Below are 27259 nucleotides of genomic sequence, written 5' to 3' on the forward strand. Positions count from 1 at the left end.
GTGTCAGAGCCGCTATGACAAGTCAAATATGCTTGAATTTTCAAGAGTATCTGGAATTGAAGGTGTTGATCCTGAGATACACGACTAAACTTAAACTTCTGGCCCTGGCTTTTCCATACGAGCAAGTCTACGAAGGAGATGGTAACGATTATCAAATGACAATGTTGCAGCAAACTTGTGTCACCAGGAGTATAAAAGCAAAACGGATAAACATAAACATATGCATTCAATAAATTTGAGCTTGACGCTCCTAGATAATATTCACCTTACCCATCTCCCCGACTATCACCTCCCAGGTCTATTTCTCTCTGCTGTCCTGTAGCAGCCCCACGGCTGTACTCCTATTGTTTCACGACCAAATCTCTCAGTATGTCATCCAGGTGGCTGACGTTACATCCTGAATCCTCAATAATTTCCAACAAAACTGCTTGGAATCCGTTAGATAATGTTCTTGCCAACTGCTCAGAAATGCGATCCGAAGCATATGCCATGCCCAACGACAGAGAACCATCCTCCTGTTCGACAGACTCGATGGCAAAGTCAACAGATGCGTAAGAATTGCTCAGATCCACAGTCACTCGCTCGTAAACTGTAGAGCCCAGTGACATAGTCTGTTTCTGCGCCTTTGTGTGGTTCACCATGCTGACTCTCATGTCTGGTGCATCCGATTCCACTTCCTCCGACCAGCCCATGAATCGTTGAGCAATTTGCTGGAGCTCGAGACCTTCATGTGCCATGCTGTCGACCTGTTGCTGTTTGATTTGTTCGAGCAGTGTCTTTGCGGTCCACTCCGGTTCACAAGTAACCCGGCACGGCACAGCTCTTGCGCAACATGCGACAACATCTGCGACGGATGGATGTACGACAGTTCGTCCTGTCAGGACATCTGCGAAGACAACATCGTTGCTCGTGACGTGGTGGCTCAGCACTATGGCCCAAGCGGCTTTGACAGCCACGGCAAGAGTGAAGTCAAATTGTCTGCTTCTTGGTAACATGATCGGTTTGCTAGAAAAGATACCGAGTCGTGATACCCGAGGCTCCGCACCTGCACTGACTGATGAAATGGCGGCTCCTTGGACAAGTTCGCCCCAATACTCTTCAGTTTCGTTTGTGGTTTGGGCTCGAAGACTCTGGAAATACGGGCCAACAGGAGCAAAATTGCCTATGGTCTGCCCTGCCATGATTGCTTCCAAGGCTGCCCATACTTGATGCAGAGTGGCGCCATCATACAGCGCATGTGACATACGGAATACAATGCGAACCTGCTGAGTAGTTCTGGTAATGATGATGGCGACATCAAACATTGGTCGCGCAAGATTTGGTTCAATGAACATGTCTCGCTCTAGAGTCTCTTCATAAAAGGCACCAGGACTTTTGTCGGTCTTGAACACACGTACTGCTGGTTCCCACTTGGCGTAAACAACTTGTAACAACTTCTGCTTGTGTGTTTGGGCAAATCCAGTGCGAAGTGACTCAATCTTGGTGACAAGCTGAATGATTGCTGACGTCAAATGAGACGTGTCACAAGGTCCGGTCGCGTCGAAAGCAAAGTGATTTAATTGCCTGCGTGCGGGTGACATGTTTTCTTTGACTATCTGGGCCTGGAAGGCGGTTGTTGGCAAGATGTCAGTCACGTCTGATCCCACTTCGATACAACCATCGGCAAGCACGGATTCAATAACTCTTACTCGCTCTTCTGATGAAACAAGCGAGAAGCGTTCATATTCCCCATTCTCGTCAATGTCGGCAGTGACCCGTGCTGCCATTGCACACAGCACAGGGTCCTTGAAAATTTCGGAAACGTGGATTCTCAACCCGAGCTTAGCAAGGCGTTGAACCAGGGACATGGCTGTGATAGAGTCGCCTCCAAGCTCGAAGAAATTGTCCATGCGTGAGACAGATTTCTTCTCAAGATTAATGCAGGCTGCCCATAGTTCGCTCAATATTTCTTCGTTCCTACCAACAGGCGCGTAGTATATCTGGGACCTGGCCGTGTATTCAAGCCACTTGTCTGATGGTATGGCGTCCAGCAAGTTAACGACTCGTCGACGGTCAAGCTTCCCGCTGTCAGTGAGCGGGAATGAATTGATGACCAAGAAAGTGGATGGTATCATGTAACTGGGCAGTCTCTCCCGAAGAGAGGCTTCAATGTACTCGAAACTCTTCTGTTGCTCCATGTTAGGCGTGATGATGGAATGCGAACCGACAACAGCAGCACGGCTCGACGAGGTAGCTTCGATGACGCCAATGAGAGAAGACCCTTGTTTGCAGACGTAGGCGTATTTTGCGTTTGGTAGCAAGAGTAGAATCTGACTCTCGATTTCACCAATTTCTAACCGCTGGCCATTGATCTTGACCTGAGTGCCAATACGGTCGAGATATTGTAATGTACCGTCTGAATTCTGTTGCACAAGATCACCAGTACGATAGAATCGCCGACCTGGACTGAGACCTAGCTCTTTGACGAAGGCAGGATCCACCAAAAATGAACCGGCCGTCTTTTCAGGATCATTCAAGTAACCCCTAGACAGTAACGGACCTTCGATAAGGAGTTCACCTGGTGTAGAAATTGGGACCAATTGTCCGTTGCTGAATGGATTGATGACCCATGTTCTGGCAGCGACTGCCATTCCGATATTCCGAACCTGTGAGCTGTCCAGGAGGTCATTGCATGTCGAGAAGATAGAACACTCCGTAGGTCCATACGCCTCCTTGACGTCGGCATGTTGTATCCATTGATCAATTGTCTTTGATGTAAAGATCTCACCACCTACAATGAGGGTCTTGATAGATGGGACATCCTTGGGCTGCAGCAAAGAAACCACAGCAGGCGTCATGAAGGCAAAACTGACATTTGCTTCTGAGATGAAAGGTCCAAGTCGGTTCATGCGATCATTTTCGGAAGGGATACAGGTGCAACCACCAAAGGAAAGGGGTGCCATGATATCGTAAATGGTAGCGTCAAAAGTGAACGCGGCAAACTGCAACAAACGCTCGCCAGGCCGCAAACCAAATCTCTGACTGTGGGAGTAGATGCTTGTCGCGAGGGCTCCGTGTTCAAGGATAACGCCCTTCGGTGTTCCAGTCGATCCACTTGTAAACTGACACCAGGCAATGTTGTTAGGTTGTACCGATGTGCAAGGCTCGCTGACTGGCAACCCTTCCACTGCTGATGGAACCGCGTTGACGAACGAGTTGATGTTGATGAGTTTTATGTCTGCTTCAAGTGCCCCTAGTCGACACTCTTGTGCTTCATCGACGATAGCTAAAGGAGCGGCCGTGTCTTTGAGAATGGCCTCAACACGAGCCAGGGGATTCGACACACCCAGCGGAAGGACCGCTCCGCCGGCCCGAAGTATGCCTAGAATAGCAACAACTGACCACTTCGATTTGTCCATACATAAACCAATCATCACCTCAGGTCCTACACCTTGGTTGACCAAATAGCAAGCCAGCTGACGGCTGAACTTATCTAGATCTCCGTAAGTCAACTCACCATCGTGGGCGTAGACTGCTTGAGCTGTCGGATGTGCTGCCATTTGTTGTATCACAAGGTCGTGGAGACAGGCCTCACGAGGTTCTGCCATATCTGAGTTCCATTTGCAAATTTGATTCGCATCACCGGCAGGCAGCAGATTCAGCTGTCCAAGTTGACGACTTGCGTTTTCGGATATAGCACGAACAGCTTGTATCAGGCAATCTGCAAGTCTAGAGGCTGCTGACTCAGATAGCAATGTATTTGAGTACAGGATGTCGAACTCAAGATCGGTAGGTGACGCAACAACATGGATGTTGATGTCGTACTCTGTTGGATCCTCCGAATCCAAGCCCTCAAAAATGATCTCAGCAGTACTGGAACTGGTTGGAACTTGTCTCTTGTAAGAGAGAATACTGTTGAATAATGGTTGGCCTCTTGAGAGACCAAGTTCGTGCTGAATAGCGGCAAGTGATACTCCCTGGTGCTCAAAGGCCTCGGCAGACTGGCTTTGTAGCTTGCGAGCAACATCTGACACGTTTGCGTTCCAATCCACCTGCAAGTGACATACTAGCATATTTATCATCGGCCCAACAAGTTCTTGGACGTCTGGGATTGGTGCATCACGGCCGCTCGAGAGGTTGCCGAAGCTGATGTTCTGCGAATTCGTCCAGTTGGCTAGTACCACAGCCCAAGCTAGCTGACAGACGCTTGCAATAGACACGCCATGCGTATCCCTGAAGATGTTCAGCATGGTAAGATCTTCGATTCGTTTGGAGACGGAGAGAATTTTGCCATGTGCATCACTTTGCGTTGGATCTTGCGGCGATAGAAGACATGGCTCGGCATTATGGAGTGCTGACTTCCAATATTGAAGGTCATCCTGTTGATGCTTGCCCTGGAGAAACTGGATGTAGGAACTGTAGTTGGATCCACCAGTTGTGAATCCATTCCCGTAGGCGTCGATGAGGTCGCGGATAATAAGTGTCATTGATGAGGCATCCACGAGCGCGTGATTGATGTCAAAGCGGCAGTAAATCTCGCCCGAAGTTGTGGCCAACGTTGTGAGACGATGGGGAGGGCGACGTCGGTCTGATGGATCAAGTTGAGACTGTGCTTCAAACCACTGGGTGGCATCCTCGTCTAAGACGTCGTCTACACAGACAACATCGATTTCAGGATCGGCGAGAACAATTTGAACGAACTTCTCCTGATTGGGAAGTGGCTCCATCAATATAGTCCTTAACACAGAATGGCGAGCAACGACCTGCTTCCATGCTTTGATAAGTCGATCTGCAGCGACTGGACGGTTGTGGTTTGATGATGTGATCCGACACGTTTGGTAGATGAGATAAGCTCGAGGTAGTTGCATTTGCGTAAGGAGGATACCCTGTTGAATTGGCGAACATGGAAGAATGTCCTGAACCTGGCTGGACGAGACGCCCATGGTGGTAAGATATTGGTTCTCAATCAGGGACATATCGTTATCGGAGAGGCGTGCAAGTGGGAAATCAGTTGCTGTTGCTCCTGGTGTGACTGTGGCCAACTCCCCAACAAGGCTCTCAATAGCACAGCTATACGATTGAGCCCATCGCTGCAAGGTCTTCTGATGCTTTGTCTTCGGACTGAAGCGAATGTTTATACAGAGTTCCCCTTCATGCACAGTGGCGGAAATGTCGAGCACAGCAGAAATGTTTACGAGATTCCCAACAGGGGCCACGCTGATCGCATCATCACCATTGTCGATGCGGAATAGAGCATCTTCTCGCTCAAGTTGTTGAAATCTTCCAAGATAGTTGAAGACAATTTCAGCTGGACCGTGATCGGCATATCTTTCTCGACCCTCGGGAGTGAGGAATCGACTGGCAAAGTAGGGCATTCCGCGACTAGGGATACGTCGGCGCTGGTCTTTCAATTGTCGAAGGACATCGATGGCTTTGTTGTTGTTCTCACTTGGCGGGATGTAAATTGGGGAGAGCGTTGTAAACCAACCGACAGTTTCAGTCAAGTTCGTCTCGCCGTCCATAGCCTCTCGACCATGTCCTTCAGTAAAGATAGGTGGTACAGGCCGGTCACTAAAGTGCTCCCTGAAAGAGTGATAGAACGCCGCTAGGAGGATCTCCACTGGCTCTGTTTTGAGGGCGGAATTGGCAGCGTCGGAGAGAAGGATCGAAGTTGTGGCAGAATCGCACTTTGTCTGAATGTTGACAAGATCAACAGATCTTTCCTGGCGAGGAACCAGTCCCCAGTACTCCCAATCGGCCTTGGGTATAGTTACTGGCAAGGGGTCAATATTGTTGTCCAAGGACTTGCTCAGCGACTGGCGCTGGCGTTCCAACCAGGTAGGGAAGGACAAGATATCCATTTTCAATGGCTGGTCGTACACCAAAAGGGTTTCCAGATCCTGTAGCAGAATACGCCAAGACATGAGATCAATGACAAGGTGATGGGCAACAAAATGCAGAACCTGCCCATCTTGCCCATCTTCCTTTTGCATGTCCGGACGATGAATCAAGTCGGCTGCAAAAACTGGGCCATGCTCGAGATCTAACGAGACCTGTGAATGTTCGATAATATCTTGCATAGACCGTGAGTCACTGGCTGTGTGTTTGCAAAGACGGTAAGAAGCAGGAACATGCTTCTCCACCCATTGGTGCCAGCCATTCTGACTGTGACTGAAACGAGCTCTAAGCATGGCATGCTTTGATACAATCGCATCGAGGGCCTGGGCAAGGTCTTCCCAGTCTATCTGACGTGTAACATGGAGTGTCACTCCTTGATTGAAACGATATTCTCCGTCAGCACGGATTCCGTCGGCCGCAATATCCGCGAAATACATTTGTTGGATCGGCGAAAGTTGAAAGTTGCCTTCCGGTATCTTTGTTATCGAACTTGAATTCTCAGTCGTTTGTGTCTGGGTTGCGAGCTCTCGGATGGTCTGGTAGTCTAGAGCCTTACGCACAGTGACTAGAATGCCTCGAGCTCGACAAGCAGAAACTACCTGCATTGCAGTGATGGAGTCTCCACCAAGACTGAAGAACTTGGTCGTTGTGTATGTAATTTTGTGGAGTGGAACGTCAAGTACTTCACTCCAGATCTGCCGTAGCTGCCTCTCGATCGTTGTTGTTAACTCCTCATCAATATACTCAGTCTCCTCTGATGTGAGGGTTGAAACCTCGTCCTCTGTCAAGGACTGGACCCATCGCGAGATGGCAAGCCGATCGGTCTTCCCTGACGTATTCACCGGCACAGCTGCCAATGGGACCCAAACGCTCGGTATCATGTAGTAGACGAGATTCTCCGATAGGATACGCTGGAGCTCATGAAACTGCGTGTTGGCATAGCCCTGGTACTCTTGAGAGATTTGTTGGATGGCCGTGCTTTGAGAATCTGTAGAGGTTTCACCCAGTACAACAGTCGCGACAAGACGATTTGCGAGAGGTCCTTGGCGTGGATAAAGGACAACTGCATCTCGAACAGTGGGATGCTTCTCGATTTGGCTCTCAATCTCTCCAATTTCTACACGCTGGCCACGGATTTTAATCTGTGTATCGATGCGGCCAAGGTAGGTAAGAGAGCCGTCCCGGTTCTGCTGTACTAGATCGCCGGTACGATAGAGGCGACGACCCGAAAGACCCAAATCTTTGAGGAAAACAGTATCCGTAATAAAGGAGGCTGCCGTTTTGGTAGGGTCATTCAAGTATCCGCGTGCCAGCAGAGGCCCGTCGATAAGCAATTCACCCGGACTGCCAAAAGCAGCGAGTTCCGTACTGGAAGGCTTCACAACCCAGAGACCACCCGCAATGGCAGTTCCAATGTTCAAGGCTGACGAACTATTCTGGATCTCCCTGCATGTTGAGGCGATTGAGCATTCAGATGGTCCATACCCATTGATAACCTTGGCCTGTTGTAACCACTGGTCCACAACGTTTGCCTGAACAGCTTCACCAACCAGTATTATTGTTCTTACTGTTGGGGTCTCCCGAGGTCGGACGAGCGCAGCTACTGTTGACGTCAAAGTTGCCATAGTAATTCGATTCTCCGCGACGTATGATGTGAGCCGCTCGACACGATCCTGTTCAGATGGGATACAAATGCAAGCTCCGAATGCAAGCGTGGTCATTATCTCTTGGATAGCGGCATCGAAGGTGTAGGCCGCGAACTGAAGTATGCGGTCGTCAGACTGTAAGCCATACGCCTTTCCGTGACCAAGGATGCTTGTTGCTAGAGCACCATGTTCAAGAACAACTCCCTTCGGCGTCCCAGTTGAGCCTGATGTGTAGATAATCCAAGCCGCGTTATCAGATCTTGCGAACACTTGGAGCCCAGTGTTTTGCGCTGGTTTTGCTGTTTTTTCAAAGAAGGACTCGACGACGAGAAGCTGCGTAGGTGCCTGAAGACCTTTCAGCTGTTGCTCCTGAGGACGGTCGGCCAGTATAAGGGGCGCGGCTGTATCAGTGATGATAGTTTCAATACGTCCAAGCGGCTGGCGTGTTCCAAGAGGAACGACAACACCACCTGCTCTTAGTACCGCCAGCATTGCCACTACTGCCCACTTCGACTTGCTCATGCACACGCCAACAATGACTTCTGGGCCGATGCCTGTTTCAATCAAGTGGAGGGCTAGTTGGAAACTAAGATCATCTAACTGTCTGTAAGTTAAGTCACCATCACAGGCAGTAACGGCTGTAGCCGCTGGTCGAGTAGTCATTTGATCCATCACTAACTCGTGGATACAACGGTCGACTCGCGATGGAATAGAAGAATTCCATCTGCATATCTGGGCCATTTGACCTGGAGAAAGAAGTTGAAGGCGATCAAGTGGCAGCTTCTTGTCTGCATTTTCCGCGAGTTGTTGAACGAGATGGTTGAACTGATCAAGTAACTGCTCTACATCATCGGCGGCAATGACTGCGTCGTCAAAGCGCAATTCGACTTCAACATCTCTTGTGTCGTGTCCCACAGTACACTCAATTGTTAGTGCTTGAGCGTGGAAGGCATCCATAGAACTAGCTTCGCGCTCGATTTGCAGGTGGGAATTCGTAACTGTCGACTCCATCTCTGCAGCCGGTTGGACTACAAAGATATGACCGGGGTCAAAATCAGGTCCCAGACTAGAAACCATACGCCTAATATTCTGGAGACCGGTATGCTCATGCGGAATCATATCGGTGGCTTGACCCTGTATGTTGGCAAGGAAATCTCGTATTGATTGGCTTGTTGAGGTAGAAACGTGGAAAGGAACAGTGGTAATTGTAGGCGCCACGAGATGTAGGAGGTTCTTCACGGGGGCCGCACGGCCTGAGAGCACGACGTTAATGACTGCTTCATCAGCACCTGTCTTGGAGGCAACCAGGAGTGCCCAAGCAGCACGCAGCACAATGAATGTTGTCGATCCAGCTATCTTGGGGATTCGAAGACGCCTGTGCGATGTAACTCGAGGATTAATGATGTGTTGTTGAGATGGCAACTCGGGGTAACGGGTCCAGTTCGCTCCCTCAAGGTGCTTCTGCCAGAACATTGCGGTCTGGTCCTTGTCTTTCTGGGTCAGGTAACCAATAAAGCGGGAGACAGGAACTGACACTGGATGCGAGAGTGTGCTGCCGCTCAATAGCCCTTCAAGCATCTCCATAGTCTTAGCCATGCTCCAGCCATCGTAGATGCTATGATGGACTGTCCATATGAAGTGACGATGGCTTCCATCCTCAAGAATTGCTGTACGGCTTAGAGCACCACCGTATATCATAGGAATAGCTCGATCGGCAGTGAGATAATCCTCTAGCGAAATCCCGGCTTGCCAAATAGGCGTTTCCCGTAAAACAACTTGCAACGCCGTTGCTTGCACAGATGGGATGATACGAGTTCGCAAGATGGGAAGATCTGTGATGAGTTGTGTCCAAGCGGCCTTCAACGTCTGTGTAGAGATACCTCCTTGCAGCTTGAAGACGCGTTGAACAACGTAAGCTTCAGGACGCTGGGCCGTGATGGTCATTAAGCCAGCTTGTAATGGACTGCAAGGATATACATCTTCGATCTTATCAATTGACACGCCGCATTGTACTGCAACATCTGCCAAAAGTCGCGACTTTTCCGTAGCACCTGTCTGAAGCTCTGGCCAAAGACTGAACGGCTCCGGATCTTTTTGGCCTGCAGAGCTAGATCCGTAACCACCCTTCTCTTCCATGGCTTCTGCTAGATCCGCAAGTCGAGGCCATTGGAATATATCAGCAACAGTAAGGGGGATACCCTGGGCATGAGCCGCAGCCGTCAACTTCATAGCTGCAACTGAGTCTCCGCCAAGTCGGAAGAACGAGTCACTGATGCCAACTGCCTCGGGCTTCAGCGCAAGTACTGACGTGTACAGAGTCTGCAGCTTTTGCTCCATAGGAGTAGTCGGCATCTGTTTGCTGTTGGCCAGGCCAGAGAAGCTGCTCAACACATGACGAGGAAGCAACATAAGTTGATCCCTGACTGCGCGTCGGTCGAGTTTTCCAGATGCGTTAAGAGGAAGCTTCGATGCGAGTAGATATACAGTAGGGACCATATAAGCTGGTAAAACCAAGCCAAGATCGGTATCAAGTCCGTCCAGTCCTTCGCGCATCTTCTGGGTGATCTGCGACGGACTATAAAGCTCCATTTGTGTGTCAGAAGCAAGAACTTCAGTGTCGGAAACATCAGTCTCAATGACCGCCACTAGCATCGGTGACACGTCCTGGTCCTCAGCTGCTGCCTGTATTACATCAACGATGGCCTCGCGTGCGTTCGGTAACAGATCCAAGATGTGGCTTTCGATCTCACCAACCTCCACGCGTTGACCACGGATCTTGACTTGCGTATCTCTGCGACCCAGGTAAACCAGTGAGCCGTCCATGTTTTGTTGCACCAAGTCGCCTGTGCGGTACATGCGGCGATTCGGACTGAAGCCGAGCTGTTGAACAAATGCGGGATCTGTTATAAAAGAATTTGCCGTCATCAAGGGGTCGTTGAGATAGCCCCTAGCTAGTAATGGTCCTTCGATAATCAACTCCCCGATAGCCCCAATCGGAACGAGTTGGTCAGAATTGGAAGAATCAATAACCCAGGTTTTGGCGGTAATTCCCCGTCCTATGATCGAGGCTTCTGAACTATGCTGTACCTTGTGGCATGTAGAATGGATAGAGCATTCTGAAGGGCCGTAGCCATTGATGATGTTGGCGTGACCTATCCATTGATCGACAACCTATGGCGGAGATTAGAAGATGCATTGAAAATCGAGAAATTAGATCACTAACCTTTGCTGGGAGAGCCTCGCCTCCTAAGATCAATGTTCGGATTGAAGGGACATCTTGTGGTTGGATCAATGCAGCTACAGTCGGCGTCAAGATAGCGAAAGTGACCTTCGCTTCGGAGATATACGGCACCAGCCGGTTCATTCGATCATGTTCAGACGGTATACAGAGGCACGCGCCAAAAGACAACGTTGCGATAATATCTTGAATGGCAACATCGAAGGTATACGCTGCGAACTGCAATACTCGGTCACAATTCTTAATGTCCATGCCAAACTCGGTTCCATGGGCGATGATGCTTGTTGCAAGGGCACCGTGCTCAAGGATGATGCCCTTAGGAACGCCAGTTGAACCTGATGTGAATATGACATAAGCACTGTGATCTGGTTTCACAGATGGAAGTGCTTTAGTGGACAAGTTATGGCTCTTTGCTAATGGAGTTGGGACCGCATCAAAGAAAGAGCTGACGGAGAAGAGAGATGCGCGGTCAGACAGTGAAGCTAGCCGATGTTCTTGACTTCGGTCAACCAAAATAAGTGGACAGGATGTATCCTGTATGATTCCTTCAATTCGTAAAAGGGGTTGTTGGATTCCCAGCGGAACGACGACGCCGCCTGCGCGAAGAATAGCAAGTATAGCCACCACGGCCCATCTGGACTTATCCATACAGAGGCCGACCATCACTTCTGGGCCTATTCCTTGATCAACAAGATGGTAGGCTAAGTATTGGCTGGCGTCGTTCAGCTCGCTGTATGTCATTTCACCATCCCATGAAGAAATAGCTGGAGCCGTGGGATAGCTAGTCATCGTCTCAAGTATCAAGTCGTGAAGACAGCGCTCGAGACGTGGCGGCACAACGGAGTTCCACTCACGGAGCTGGTCACAATCCTCATCTGTGAGTAATTGAAGCTCTGAAAGTGGCTTGTCCGTCGCTGCGTTTTGCGCCAACTGCTGAACTATATGCGCCAACTGGACAATCAGGTGTTGCACTGTGTCAACTGCAAGAACAGCACGATCGTAACGTACTTCGATCGTCACATCGCCTGGGTTCTGTCCGCCTACCGTGCATTCAACCGTCAATGCGTAGGCGTCGAATGCGTCGAATGAAGTAGCGTCGCGTTCGACGTCCATTTTGAACATAGGTAAGTCTGCGGACTCACTCTCTCCGGCAGGCTGGACAACAAATGTATGGCCCGGATCAAACTCTGATCCTAGACCAGGGACGAGTGCCCTGATATTCTGTAGACCGGTGTGTTCGTACGGGATCATTTCTGTAGCGCGGCGGTGAATTGTCTCGAGGAAGACACGCACAGACTGCTGTTTGGAGGCAGATACGTAAAATGGAACAGTAGTGACAAGTGGACTGATAACATCCATCACTGCATCTATAGGTGCCATGCGGCCCGAGAGGACAACATTGATAGCTGCATCGTTGGCACCTGTATTTGTAGCAACCAACAAGGCCCAAGCAGCCCGTAGAAGTGTGGACATTGTTGCAGGGCCGCCTGTTTCCAAGTTGACGTGCATTTGACTCTGCAGTGTATCGCGCGGCTTGGCCCGGTATTGTGGTGATGCTATGGCTGGATAGCGAACCCAGTTTGCACCTTCGAAATGTCCGTTCCAGAAATTTGCGATTTGGTCCTTGTCTTGTTGGACCAAATAGTTGATGAAACGGGAAACCGGTGCTGGGGAGAACGTCGACTGTCCACTCAACAGCTGTGTGAGCATTTCCATCGTCCTTGCAACACTCCAACCATCGTATATACTGTGATGTACCGTCCATATAAAATAACGACCAGCAGGATCGTCAACAACCGCGGTGCGACTAAGCGCTCGACCATATGTAATGGGAGTGGCCCGGTCCGTAGCCAAGTAGACCTCTAGTGATCTGCAATCTTGCCATACTGGGGCTTCTTGTATCACAACCTGCAGTGCGTCGGCCTGTGCCGAAGCCGAAGGTATGATTCGAGTACGCAAGACAGAGAGCTTGCCAGTCAGACGTGTCCATGCATCTTTGAGCTGCTGAGTGGACAGGTCATCATGTAGCTTGAACACCCGTTGGATAACGTAGGCCTCGGGGCGTTGTGCGGTAATCGCCATCAGGCCGGCTTGCATTGGGCTGCATGGATAAACATCCTCAATTTGATCAGCTGATGTATTACATCGAGTAGCTATATTTTCTAAAAGTCTTGCTTGTCTTGTCTTGTCGTTGTGGTCGTCGGTCTGAATTTCAGTCCGAGTCTCTGTCAGTTCTGGCCACAGGCTGAAAGGGGCTGGATCTTTGTCCAGTGGTCCAATGTCACGACTGCACTTCTCTTCCACAACTCTTGACAGATCTGCCAGACGGGGCCAGCGGAAGATATCGGCTACCGAGACGGAAACGTTCTGAGCACGAGCGACAGCGGTCAGCTTCATGGCTGCGACCGAGTCTCCGCCGAGTTTGAAGAAAGAGTCATCAAGGCCCACAGCTTCTGGAACAAGTCTCAATGCAGTGGAATAAAGTATCTGTAGTTTCCGTTCCAAATCAGTAGTGGGTGCCGCTTTGATCGAATCTCTGGAGCCCGAGAACCTGACGATCGTGTCGCGGGATGTTGACTGCAGTTTTTGCCGAACGACACGACGATCAAGTTTGCCAGAAGCGTTTATCGGAAGCTTAGACACTAGCAGGAATGCTGCAGGTACCATGTAAGGAGGCAGGACGCTACCGAGGTCGTTGTCTAGCTTTCCAAGCGCCTGGAGTGCGTTGTCTGGAATTTGCGTAATGCCATCAAGGCTGAACACTTCGCCATCGAGGGAAGGGCTAGCATCAGAATGCTCAATGACAGCTACCAGAATAAGTGGTCCGTCGTGAACTTCACCTTCTGGGCGTACCAAGTCGACGACAGCCTCACGCGCTCCTGGAAGTAATCGGACAATTTGACTCTCAATCTCAGCGACCTCTACTCTCTGGCCTCGAATCTTGATCTGGCTGTCAATGCGGCCCAAATAAGTAAGTGTAGCATCTTCGTTCTGTTGTACCAAGTCACCAGTGCGATATAAACGCCGACCTGGGATTAGTCCGAGCTCTTGCATAAACTTAGGATCTGACACAAAGGCTGTCGAGGTCTTTTCAGGATCATTCAAATACTCCCTTGCCAGCAAGGGGCCTTCGATGAGCAATTCTCCTGGTGCTCCACGAACCACCAACTGCCCGACATTGTCCGGGTTGGCAACCCAGAATGCACCGGCGAGGGGTTTGCCAATGTTCAGGGCATCTGTACCACTTTTCACTATGTTGCAAGATGCCCAGATAGAGCTTTCAGAGGGACCGTAGGCGTTTATAACAGTTGCCTGTTGTACCCACCGATCGACCACCTTTGATTGAACAGCTTCACCAGTCAGGACCATCGTGCGTATTGTAGGAATGTCCTCCTGAATGAGTGCTGCCACTGTCGATGTTAAGGTTGCTATGGTAATATTCGCATCCTTCAAGAAAGATGGAAGTCGTTCCATACGGTCCTGCTCTGAAGGGACGCAGACACAAGCGCCGAAAGATAGCGCAGTCATGATCTCTGCAATAGAAACATCAAAAGTGTAAGCTGCAAATTGTGATAGCCGGTCGAATGGCTTGACGCCAATGACTGGCCCATGGGCAAGTATACTTGTTGCGAGGGCGTCATGTTGGAGGACGACGCCCTTGGGAACTCCTGAGCTTCCGGAAGTGTAAATGATCCAAGCTGGATCTTCAAATCGTACAGTCGACTTTCCAGATTGCAGAGACACTGGTTGAGATGCTCGGAAAAAGGATTCAACGGAAAGCAGCTGCGTATGAGCTGTCATGGTTGCTAGTCTCTTCTCGTGGATGTCATCGACAAGAATGATTGGGGCATTCGTGTCCTCGACGATGCTTCTGATCCGGCTGACCGGGTGTTGAACGCCAAGAGGAACAACGGCACCGCCAGCGAACAGTACTGCAAGCATACCGACAATTGCCCATTTTGACTTGTCCAAACATAAGCCGACCATTGTCTTAGGACCTACTCCTTGCTCAACCAGATAGGACGCCAGTCTGCGGCTGGTATCACCTAATTGATCATATGTCATATCTCCATCCCAAGAGCTAATAGCCAATGCTTCAGGTAGAGTGTAAATCCGATCTGAGACCAATTCGTGCACACATCGTTGGACAGGTAGGGCCACAGCCGAGTTCCATTCTTGTAGCTGCAATTTATCTCCAACGGGCAGTAGACTACTTGTAAGCTCCCGCAGTGGTCGATCAACGTTCTGGGCCACAATACGGACAGCTTGCACTAGACTCTCAGCGAGCCTTGTGGCCGCTGCTTTGGAGAGAACTGCAGTCGAGTATTGAAGATTGAACTCGAGACTTGTTGAAGAGGCATCGATGTTGACATGTACATCATACTCTGTTGGATCCACAGAGATGACGGCTTCCAGTCTGATTGCTGCTGGCTTAGAATCAGACGAGGGTGAGACTTGGCGTCTGTAAGAAACCGTGCTGTTAAATAGCGGCTGGTCTTTTGAAAAGCCTAGTTCGTGTTGGATGGATGCTAGAGATGCTCTCTGGTGCTCGAAAGATTCAGTAGATTGGCTTTGTAGCTTACGAGCCAAGCCGCCAATTGTTGTCGATGCATCCCAGTCTAAGAACAAGTTACACACTAGCATATTAATCATCGGCCCAACAAGTTCTTGGACGCCAGGAATAGGAACGTCGCGACCACTCGAGAGGTTGCCGAAGCTGATGTTACGTGATCCCGTCCAGTTTGCCAGTACTAAAGCCCAAGAAAGTTGACAGATACTAGCAATAGAGACATTGTGTCTATCACGGAATTGGTGCACCATCGTTATGTCATCAAGCTGATCAATGACATGGCCAAGATGCGCCTGGCTAGCTTCATGTACTGGTTGCTGTAGGGGTAAGAGGCAGGGCTCGGCATCAGCAAGCAACGACTTCCAATATTGGAGATCGTTGTGTTGCTGTCTGTTCTCAAGGAAGGCCACATAGTCACTGTAGTTGGAGCCGCCACTGGATCCCAGTTCACCCTCATATCCGGCAATGAGATCACGCAAAATCAGTGCCACTGAAGAAGCGTCTACTAGAGCGTGGCTGACATCGAAACGACAGTAAACATTGTCTGTGTTCGTCTTCAGGATTATCAAGCGATGAGGAGGGCGGCTCAATTTCGTAATGTCAAGCGTTGATTGCGAAGCGAGCCACTCGACCGCTTCCTCATCCCTGATATCCTCTCCATCCGTAATCTGGACGTCAATCTGTGGTTCCCGTAGGACGATCTGGAGAAAACTTTCCTGAGCAGGTAACGGTTCTACCAGAACGGACCTGAGAATTGAGTGTCGCGCTACAACTTGGTGCCAAGCTACAACGAGACGCTGTATGCTGACGGGGCGCGTATGGTCGGTTGGCAGGATGCGGCAAGTTTGATGGATACAGTAGGTCGAAGGGGATTGAAGTTGTGTAAGTAGGATACCTTGCTGTATCGCTGAACACGGGAGGATATCTTCCACTTCCTTGGTAGATGAGAGCCCCATCTCTGTCTTCAAATATTGTCCTTCGATCAGTTCCCAGTCACTGTCGGATAGTCGGGCAAGCGGAAAGTCAGTCGCTGTGAGTGTAAGAGGTACCATTGTGAGTTCCTCAACTAGCGTCTTGACCGTGTCTCCATACAATTTCACCCATTGCTTAATGGCGGACTGGTGTAGTGATTCCCGGCTGAAGCGGACCTTGATCGATAGTTGTCCTGCCTCAACTCCAGCAGAAACGTCGAGTACAGAAAAGAGCTTGACCAGAGGTCCAAACTGCGAGGACGCGCTCGTGTCATCCTCCTCGATATGGAAAAGCGCGTCATCTCGTTCAAGTTGTTGAAAACGTCCCAGGTAGTTGAAGATAATCTCGGCCGGACCGTGACTTGCGAACTTCTCCCGTCCGTGACTTGTCAGGTACCGGCTACTAAAGTAGGGCAGGCCCTTTCCAGGAAGACGACGGCGCTGGTCCTTTACCTTTCTGAGTACTTCTATAGCGTTTTTGGCAGCTCCTTGTGGGACGTGGACTGGAACCATCGTGGTAAACCAACTGACTGTGTCAGAAAGGTCAATTTCCTCCTCCTCGGTTTCACGACCGTGGCCTTCAGTAAAAACTGCAGGCATAGAACGATCTGCAAAGACATCTTGGAACGAACTAATCAGGGCAGCAAGCAGGATGTCAACAGGTTCGGTCTTAAGGGCATTGTTGGCATTGCCTGACAATAGCGAGGTGGTAGCAGAGCCACACTGGACCTCAATGGTAGAGAGGCTGGCGTAGATGTCGTTGCCGGGGACAAGACCCCAGTAGCCCCAGTTCGCATTTGGAACTACTACTGGCAAAGTTTCTTCCAGTGATTTATCTGCTCCCTCTTCTGTCTCGGTCACAAGCCTATTCAAAGAGTCTTGTTGACGCTCAAGCCACACTGGGAAGGAGAGACTCGTTGGGTTGGGGAGCTTGTGATGGACCAAGAGTTCTTCCAGATCTCGTATTAAAATGCGCCATGAAACCAGATCAATAACAAGATGATGAGCAACTAGGTGCAAGACCTGTCTGCCCTGCCTGTCTTGTCTTTCAATGAAGTCGATTGCAAAGACAGGGCCATGCTCCAGATCGAGAGTGGCCTGTGACTTCTCGATGAGATTCTGCATTAACTCGACATCCGCCACCGTATGATCCTGGAAGCGGTAGCTCCCAGTGATATCCTTCTCTATCCACTGCTGCCAAGCATTGTCCTGAGTGTAGCGGAAACGGGCTCGAAGCATGGCGTGCTTAGAGACGAGAGCATTTATAGCCCAGATCAAGTCTGTTTTCTCGATCCGTTGTGTGGTATACAATGAAACCGCCTGATTGAAGCGGTAGTCCATATCGGCACGAAGACCATCTCCTGCAATTTCGTCAAAGAACATCTGCTGTATGGGTGATAGTCCGAAGACGCCCTCCGGAATTCTTGCCAGATGGGCGGCATCCTCTCGGCCCGTTTGGGAGTTGGCTGCTAACTCAGGAATTGTTTGGCAGTCTAGGACCTTCCGGACTGTCACGAGGATGCCGCGAGCCCGACAAGCGGACACCACCTGCATAGCCGTAATCGAGTCACCTCCAAGGCTGAAGAAGTTGGTTGAGTATGTCACACGAGAGATCGGTACGTCGAGAACCTCACTCCATATCTGTCGCAATTCTCGCTCAATCGGTGTGGCAGATGATTCATCAATATCCTCCCCTTCAATCGCTCCCGCGTCAGTCAACGCTGCAGTGTCCTCTGCAGACAAAGACTCAACCCACCGAAACAGTCCAAGACGATCAGTCTTGCCTGATGCGTTGATAGGGATAGCTAATAGGCGAATCCAGACACTCGGCATCATATAATGCATTACCAGCTGCGAGAGATTTTGTTGTACATCTTTCAACCAGATATCAGCGGTTTCATTTTGCTCTTCATGGACGCGCTGGATGCTGGCACTGGATTGCGGCTTGCTCTGATCATGACTGGCAGCCAACGTATCAGACGAGACGATAAAGGCAATGAGCCTCCCAGCTAGAGCACCCTGGTTCATGTATAGAACAACTGCGTCTTGCATCCCTGTTTGCTGACGTAAGTGATACTCTATCTCCCCGATCTCGACGCGTTGACCGCGAATCTTAACCTGGGTATCTCGACGACCGAGGTAAGTGATTGTCCCATCTTGGTTCTGCCGGACGAGATCGCCAGTACGGTACATGCGCCTAGAGCCAATGCCGAGGCCAAGATTCTTCAAGAGCTCTAGGTTTGTGATAAATGATGCCGCGGTCTTCACTGGGTCGTTCAAGTACCCGCGGGCTAGTAAAGGCGATTCGATGAGGAGTTCGCCGATGTGAACCAATTGTCCAACACTATCCGGGTTCACAACCCAGAAGGCCCCGGCAAGTGGTGTTCCTATGTTAGTAGCATCCAGAGCGTTCTCGATTACCTTACCCGTGGTCCAAATAGAGCTTTCAGCAGGGCCGTACGCATTAATGACTGTAGCGCGATGCATCCATTGATCAACAACCTTAGGCTGAACAGCTTCGCCTGTCAAGACTAACGTCCGGATCTTTGGCGTTTTGTCCGGTTGAACGAGTGCCGCTACAGTCGACGTCAACGTAGCGATAGACACCTCTGATTCTGATAGGAATTGAGTGAGACGATTTGTGCGATCGTCTTCAGAGGGTACACAAACGCATGCGCCAAAGGTAAGCGTCGTCATGATCTCTGCGATAGACACGTCAAAGGTATAGGCTGCAAATTGCGACACTCTGTCTTGGATCTGTATACCGATTGCAGGACCGTGAGCAAGTATGCTTGTTGCCACAGATCCATGCTCAAGTACAACACCCTTGGGCCTGCCGGTCGAGCCAGATGTGAAAATGACCCAAGCTGCATGGTCAGGCCGGGTGGCAGATAGCTCAGCGAAGGGTGGCAGCATCGAAATAGGAGAGACGGCATCAAAGAAATAGTCAACTGTGAACAGTTGTGTGTCTAGCCCCGCCACCCGTTGCTCGTGGTGGCGGTCAACCAAGACAAGAGGTGTGCCCGTTTCTCCTGTGATCATTTCGATTCGGGAGAAAGGCTCTTGGACGCCGAGGGGTACCAGAGTACCGCCAGCGCGTAGCACAGCGATCATGGCCACTATTGCCCATTTCGATTTATCCATACACAGACCGACCATCACTTCAGGGCCTATGCCTCGCTCAGCAACAAGGTGGTGGGCCAACTGATAGCTACTGTGGTTCAGCTCGGCATATGTAAGATCACCATCCCATGCACTGACGGCCAATGCCTCTGGCTGACTGACCATCCTGTCAAGCACAAGTTCGTGGACACAACGTTCGACGCGTGGCGGGATGACAGAATTCCACTCACACAACTTCGCCTCTTCAGCGGGCAACAGCAGTCTCAGCTGGCCAAGAGCTCTGTCTCCACCACCACATACAGCAAATACAGCATGTACTAGACTGTCAACAAGTTTCTTTGTTGTCGTCTCAGAGAATGCTGCTGTGGAATATTGCATGTTAATATCAATGCTGGTTGAAGATGCTTCAATATTGATGTGGACATCGTATTCCGTCGGGTCCTCCCAGGTCAGGCCTTCGAGTGTGATGGACGATGCTCTCCCGGAGCTTGTCGACGCTTGTCGTTTGTATGACAAGGTGCTGTTGAAGAGTGGTTGGTTTCTTGAGAGACCAAGCCCGTGCTGAATTGCTGCCAAAGATGTCCTCTGATGTTCGAATGCCTCGGTGGATTGACTCTGAAGCTTTCGAGCTGCCTCAGAGACCCCCTCACCCCAGTTCAGGTCTAGATGGCAAACAAGCATGTTGATCATTGGTCCTACCAGCTCTTGTACGCCTGAGATTGGTACGTCGCGGCCACTAGACAGGTTACCAAAGCTGACATTTCGGGAACAAGTTTGCATTGCGAGGACCAAGGCCCATGACAATTGAAATATGCTGGCTACAGAAACACCATACTTATCTCGGAATTGGTGAAGTTTGCCAATGTCATCAATCCGGGTGGATACCTTCTTGATTGTTGGTTGATCTCCAGCATCATGGGTTGGGTCATTCGGGGGTAAAAGACACGGCTCAGCATCTTGCAACAGTGATGTCCAGTACTGGAGATCATCCTGTGAGTCTCTTCCTTGAAGGAAGGCAACATAGGTGCTGTATTTAGAGCCACTGACAGCCGACTGCGACTTTTCTTCGTCATATGCGTCCATGAGATCCCGCATAATTAATGTAACCGAGGAGGCGTCGACCAGAGCATGGCTGATGTCAAATCGGCAATAGACTTCTCCAGACACTGTTGTCAGCACGGTGAGAAGGTGAGGAGGGCGGCCAAGAATTGAGACGTCCAAGGACGGTCGTGAAGCAAGCCACTCAGCAGCAGTTACTCCATCTGTAATACCGTCTTTCTTGATGATTCCAATTTCAGGGTGTCTCAACACGACCTGGATGAAGTTTTCCTGGCCCTGCAGTGGTTCCAAGAGCACGGTCCGAAGGATAGAATGCCGAGACACAACCTCTCTCCAAGCTGCAATGAGCCGGTCCGCGCTGACAGGCGCATCACCAGATGGTACGATGCGACATGTCTGGTAAATACAATAGGTTGACGGCGACTGCAGTTGGGTCAACAGAATACCCTGCTGGATTGGCGAGCAGGGCAGTATATCTTCAATCTCGGCAGAAGAAGTGAGACCTATCATAGGCAGGTACTGCCCTTCAATGGTTTCCATGTCACTGTCAGAAAGACGCGCAAGTGGAAAATCCGTTGCTGTTGCCATTGGTTCCACTGTATTCAGCGCATTGACTAAGCTCTTGACGGTTTGGCCATATACTTCAACCCATCTTCGGATACCTTCTTGACATCGCGATTGATTGCTGTAATGAACAGTGATGCATAATTTGCCTGCTTCTATCGTGATGGCAACATCAAGCGCGGCAAAAAGCTTCACTAAATCACCGGCTCGCGCCATGGTGCTTGAATTGTTGTCTCGGTCGAAATGAAACAAGGCATCATCCCTTTCGAGTTGTTGGAAACGTCCTGTGTAGTTGAACATGATCTCTGCCGGGCCATGTCCTGCGAATTGCTCCTTGCCTTGAGCAGTCAAGAAGCGACTACCGAAATAAGGAACTCCGCGGCCAGGAATGCGACGACGCTGGTCCTTGACCTGCCTGAGAACGTCAATCGCGCCGTTACTGCTAGCTTCAGTGAATGAAACATAGATCGGGCTCATTGTCGTGAACCAGCCTATGGTCTCTGACAAGTCTGTCCCATCATCTGGAGCCTCACGGCCATGCCCTTCAGTAAAGACTGTTGGCACAGGCCGATCGGCAAAGACTTGTTGAAAAGACAGAAGTAGACCAGCTAACAGTATTTCAACCGGCTCGGTTTTGAGGGGAGAATTCGCGCCACCGGTAAGTAACGAGGTGGTTTCGATATCGCACCTTGCCTGAGTACTAGAACGGCTACCGAAAGTCTCCTGGCCGGGAGTAAGCCCCCAATAGGTCCAATTCGTCTTTGGCACAATCATCGGCAATGTATCAAGCACATTCGAGACCTTGCTCAGGGATTCTTTTTGTCTTCCTAACCATGTTGGGAATGACAAACTGCTTGGATTCGGTAGTTTTTGATTGACGATCACCTCCTCCAGGTCTCGCAACAGAATACGCCAGGACACAAGGTCGATAACAAGATGGTGGGCGACCAAGTGAAGGACTTGCCTATCCTCTCTTTCGATAAGATCGGCTGCAAACACGGGGCCATTCTCTATGTCAAGAGTCGACTGGGACTGGGCAACAATCCCCGACATTTCTGTGTCGCCGGCTGTATGCGCACATAAACGATAGGAACCGGTTACCTCCCTCTCTATCCGCTGCTGCCAGCCCTGTTCTTGACTGTATTGAAATCGGGCTCGAAGCATAGCATGTTTGGCAACAGCCATGTCCAAAGCTCGGGTCAACTCTGCCAAAGTGATTTGGCGTGTAACATGAAGCAAGACTCCTTGGTTGAAGCAATGCTCATTGTCAGCACGAAGTCCATCAGCCGCTATACTCTCAAAGTACATCTGTTGGATGGGCGACAGCGCAATTGCACCTTCTGGTACAGCTGCGTAATCTGAATTCTGGGTCGCCTGCACTTCGGCTGCCAGTTCGGGGATTGTCTGACAGTCGAGAACTTTGCGTACGGTTATGAGAATCCCACGCGATCGGCTAGCCGAGACTACTTGCATCGCTGTAATCGAGTCACCGCCGAGACTAAAGAAACTGCTTGAATATGTTACGCTGCCCAACGGAACAGCCAAGACTTCGCTCCAAATTTGTCGTAGCTCTCGTTCAACAGCTGTCGCCGATATGTCGTCCACATCATCGGCATCGCCACCGTTACTCAGAGCTGCGATATCATCAGATGATAATGATTTTATCCAATCAGTCAAGGCGCGTCGGTCTGTTTTACCTGACTGATTCATTGGCATCGCTGATAAAGGGAGCCATATACTGGGCACCATGTAGTGCATTACCTGCCGCGACAAGCCGTGTTGCACTTCACGCAGGCGGAGTCTTGCATTTGCCATATGATCCTCCGAAACAACTTGAACGGTCGAGGTCTGAGGGCGATCGACTGATGAGGACTCGCCCAAGTTGACGGCAGCAACCAGACGGTCAGCAAGGGGACCTTGTCGCATATAGAGAACGACTGCATCGTGGACGCCTCCTTGCTTTCCTATGTGGTACTCAATCTCTCCAATCTCCACGCGCTGACCACGGATCTTGATTTGTGAGTCAATGCGGCCCAGATATGTCAATGTTCCATCCGTGTTTTGCTGCACCAGGTCTCCCGTCCGGTACATCCTATGCTGATTACTGCCAAGTTCAAGTTCCCGAACAAAAGCAGGGTCGGTCACGAAGGCCTGGGCCGTCTTCACAGAATCATTGAGATAACCTCTTGCAAGTAGAGGACCTTCGAGAAGAAGCTCTCCTTGACCTCCCAACGGCACAAGTTGGTTGATGTTGGTCGGGTTGACAACCCAAGTCGCACCAGCAATAGCGGTCCCGATATTCAAAGATGCAGAACTATCCGTGACTGGTCTGCAGGTTGAGTGAATACAACACTCCGATGGCCCGTAAGCGTTGATGACGGTAGCATAATCTATCCATTGATCAACGACCTTGGCTTGCACCGCTTCGCCCATCAGTATTATCGTCCGCACTGTCGGAGTCTCCTGCGGCCGAACTAATGCAGCCACTGTTGATGTTAAGGTTGCGATAGTGACCTTGGACTCAGCGAGATAGTTTGACAACCGGTCCATACGATCACTTTCGGAAGGAATACAGGTCGTTGCGCCAAAAGCAAGAGCCGTTATAATTTCTTGTATGGCAGCGTCGAAAGTGAAGGCTGCGAACTGAAGAAGACGATCATGAGGTTGGATATCAAGCCTGCGGCCATGGTAGAGAATACTGGTAGCAAGGGAGCCGTGCTCGAGGACAACACCCTTGGGCTTTCCTGTACTACCCGAAGTGAATATCATCCAAGCCACGTTATCCGGCCCTACGGAGGTGAAGGGACCGGAAGACGGTATGGCGGTCGAAGACGCGTTGTCGAAGAAAGAGTCAACGGCAACTAACTCTGTATAGGAGCCCAGCTCAGCTAATCTCTCCTCATGAACACGATCAACGAGTATGAGTGGCGAAGCCGCGTCCTTGACGATACCTTCAATGCGTGCCAGGGGATGGGACACTCCAAGAGGCACCAAGCCACCACCTGCAAGAAGAGTCGCTACCATAGCGACAACGCCCAGCTTTGACTTCTCCATGCACATGCCAACCATTACCTCAGGGCCCACGCCTTTCTCGACCAAGTGATAGGCCAGTCGACGACTCGCGCGTTCCAACTCGCCATAAGTTAACTCACCGTCCCACGAGCTCACTGCCAGTGCTTCCGGCTGTTCAGCCATCTTTTCCACAACCAATTCGTGAACGCAGCTTTCAAGACGTGCAGGTTTGGTCGAGTTCCACCTGATAAACGCAGCTCGGTCTTGTGGGCTATGACTTGGAAAGTCGCGGACCGACAAGTCCACTCCTTCTAACAAAAATGACACTGCGTCTTCGAATGCCGCCATCTGGGCCTTCGCAACTGGCCCGGCTATCCTAGAAGCCCAGTATTCGACACTCAAATTGATTCGTTGTTCATTGAATCTGATGTTGGCAATAAGATCAAACTGTTGTCATGTTAGCGTGGTGGTCAATTGACAACTCGAAATTTCTTACGTCTGCTGCGCTTGTCCTTGCGTCCAAGCTCATATAGGTTCCTTCTGTAAATGGATGCGTGTTTGATCCCTCGCGCTCAATGGAGAGCAATGTGTTTCCAAGTCTCTTCAATGATCGCGTTTTTGCTGCGGCTAGATCGGCAATCGGTATGTTCTGAAATTGCAAGCCATTCTGCCAATCTTGCTTTGCAGACCCAAGTACATCAGCAATGCTGTTCTCTGGGTTCAGTGCGAGAGCGAATGGCAAAGTATTGACGAAAGGCCCAACTGTCGCCTCGACGCCATCTGCATCACTGTTACGTCCAGAGACAATATATGAAAAGGTAATTCTGTCAGAGAGAATAATGCGTCGAAGGGCTAGCGCCCATGCGACATGGAACAGGTTTGCTGGAGTGATCGAGAGTTCACCACAGACTGCACGCAGCTTTCCATCAGGTACCGACACAGAGCAACGAGTTGTTTCCAGATCTTTCAGCTGCGGATTGGTAGTGATGAGAGGCAAATGGGATTCACTAGCTTCATTCAGGTAAGACGTCCAATACGTAATTCCCGCGGACGCTTCTCCCTCGCTCAAGGTGGCCTGCTGACGGGATGCAAAAACCGTGTATGGAAGCGGCGCGCTTTGCGAGAAGTAGGCAGATTGCAGATAACTGGCGCGGATGTCGTGTAACAAAATCTTAGCAGAGTGACCATCCACTAGAGCGTGAGAGATTTCCAGTTCGAGTCGAAGCTCTTCAGCGTTAATCTCGTAGATGCAAAGCCGCAGCGGACTTTCAAACCTCCCCGCGGTGAAGGGGGAAACAATGCTGGTTTCGGCTGAGGAGGAGATGACAATCACGCGTGGTGGCAAAGCCGTAGGCTTGAAAACGAGTTGATCAAACTTACCAGGCCGGTCATTACTCTCTGCGAATGCAGTTCTCAGCATCGCATGTCTCTCAACAATATCGCTCCATGCCCTCACAACCTTCTCTGTTTCGACCCGGCGCGGAACATTGGCAGAGGTTGGCAGCAACCTGAGGGTGGCATGGCTAACGTAGGAACCTGGATTAATAGCTTGGCTAACAAAGAAACTTTCTTGCACCGAAGTAGACGGTCCAATTGATTCAATGTCGCCAAAGTCTAAGCCATGTGTCTGCAAGTCCCTCGCCAGTCCATCCAGCGCGGAGTATGACCAACGAACGAGAGGAAAGTCGTGGAGGGTTCCCATCCGTGGAGCTTTTGCAAGCTCATCCACTATCTCATCGAGACATGATCTGAGTCTATCAGCAATGAGTTTGTCGTCAGGCCTAGCAATGCCGAAGTGCAATGAAACATGTACTTGTCCGGCTATCATTGCCAGAGATACGTAGGGAGAGTGGTCAGGAGTGGGATCCGAGAGCCATGGAGAATAATCTCCTTCTTCGAAATGACACAGACGCGTACAGTCAACGTAGATCGCAGTAGAAGACCTGGAATCTGCAGAAAATCCAGCACGAGCATCACGCATTTGGCGAACCAGATGCACCAAAGTCTCGCCCGGCACTGGAGCTGTCGCAGCCAATTCCGTCTCCACCTCATAGCATCCTATCGAGTCTAAGGGGATATCTTTCTCCTCCCGGATACTGTAGGCAGATATTATTGTAAGGACATTCTCCGTGTCTCGATAGCGTGGCCCAAGAGATTGCGAAACAGCAGCGTTCACAATGTCGACGGGGCTAGTTCTCAAGGCAGCATGTGTCTGCGCTGCGAAGAGTCTTTCCGTTGCCAATCGAGATAGCTGAAAATCAATATTGTCACGAGTATTTCCATTGAGTTTGAGAGCGCCAGTATCGGTAATGGAGTTGGACTTTGTTGTATTGGCTCTCTCAACCTGCGCTTCCAATCCCTGACATCCACGAGCAATCCAATCGCTAAATTGGAAGTCGGAGCTGAGCTCGAGCTGGGTCCCGTTGATAGTCTCGCGCAATTCTCGCAGTACAAGCCCCATAGAAAGGGCGTCGACAACGTTTGCATCTGCAGCAAGAACAATAGTGTGACTGCACCCCGGCGCATCACTAGGAATTACCAAACATCCTGATGGAAAGAGCTCATCAGAAAGCAGAGCCTTCCTCAGCCATTCAAATGCATCTGTCACTTCCGTCGCCTCTGCGAACTCTCCGTAAAAGAATTGGCGCGACTTGAGACCTGACCCAGAGGCTGTTGTAATAATCCATTTACCAGTTGATGAAATAGACCAATTTGAACGTAGGGCTGAGTGTCGATCAACGATGCGCTCCATCGCGGTCGAGATGATAGAGGCATCCGTGTTTTCGGGTATCTCCATGGTAGCGAAGCGCAATCGACGACCAGCCGCAGCCGCGCTCGTAGTCAAGTCATCTGAACCATTTCGAATGGTAGCTTCGTTATGAAGTCCATTCCCGTTCATTCCGTTTCCATTTGCGTGACCATTTACTCCGTTGCCTGCTCCAGTGTTTTGCTGGGCTATGCTTTCAGCAAGTTGAGCCAAGGTACCAGCCGTCAAGAGATCTCTCATGTCGACCAAAATGCCTGCATCACGACATCTGACGATGAAGTCGATTGCTAGAATGGAATCACCACCTAACATGATAAAGGACTTGCCCCAATCGAGTGAATCGACATCAGTGTCGAATAGGTCAGCTGCAACCCTACCAAGCACAAGCTTGGACGGCTCAAAATGTGCCTGGCCGTTATTGGGGTTCTCCAT

At 50.4% G+C, this 27259-nt stretch overlaps 1 protein-coding gene across 1 annotated transcript; it reads right to left on the bottom strand.

Annotated features, from left to right (window-relative positions):
* Window positions 1-341: 341 nt before the first annotated feature.
* On the bottom strand, window positions 342-27259 carry FPSE_09183 (uncharacterized protein; the record flags this gene model as incomplete). The annotated part of the gene is made up of 5 exons (XM_009262300.1): window positions 342-1601; window positions 1689-10694; window positions 10747-18356; window positions 18408-24507; window positions 24557-27259. 5 exons carry the CDS (start codon window positions 27257-27259, stop codon window positions 342-344), a joined length of 26679 nt encoding a protein of 8892 aa, XP_009260575.1.

Source organism: Fusarium pseudograminearum, chromosome 1 (assembly GCF_000303195.2).
Source record: "Fusarium pseudograminearum CS3096 chromosome 1, whole genome shotgun sequence".
In the NCBI taxonomy this organism is placed as follows: domain Eukaryota; kingdom Fungi; phylum Ascomycota; class Sordariomycetes; order Hypocreales; family Nectriaceae; genus Fusarium; species Fusarium pseudograminearum.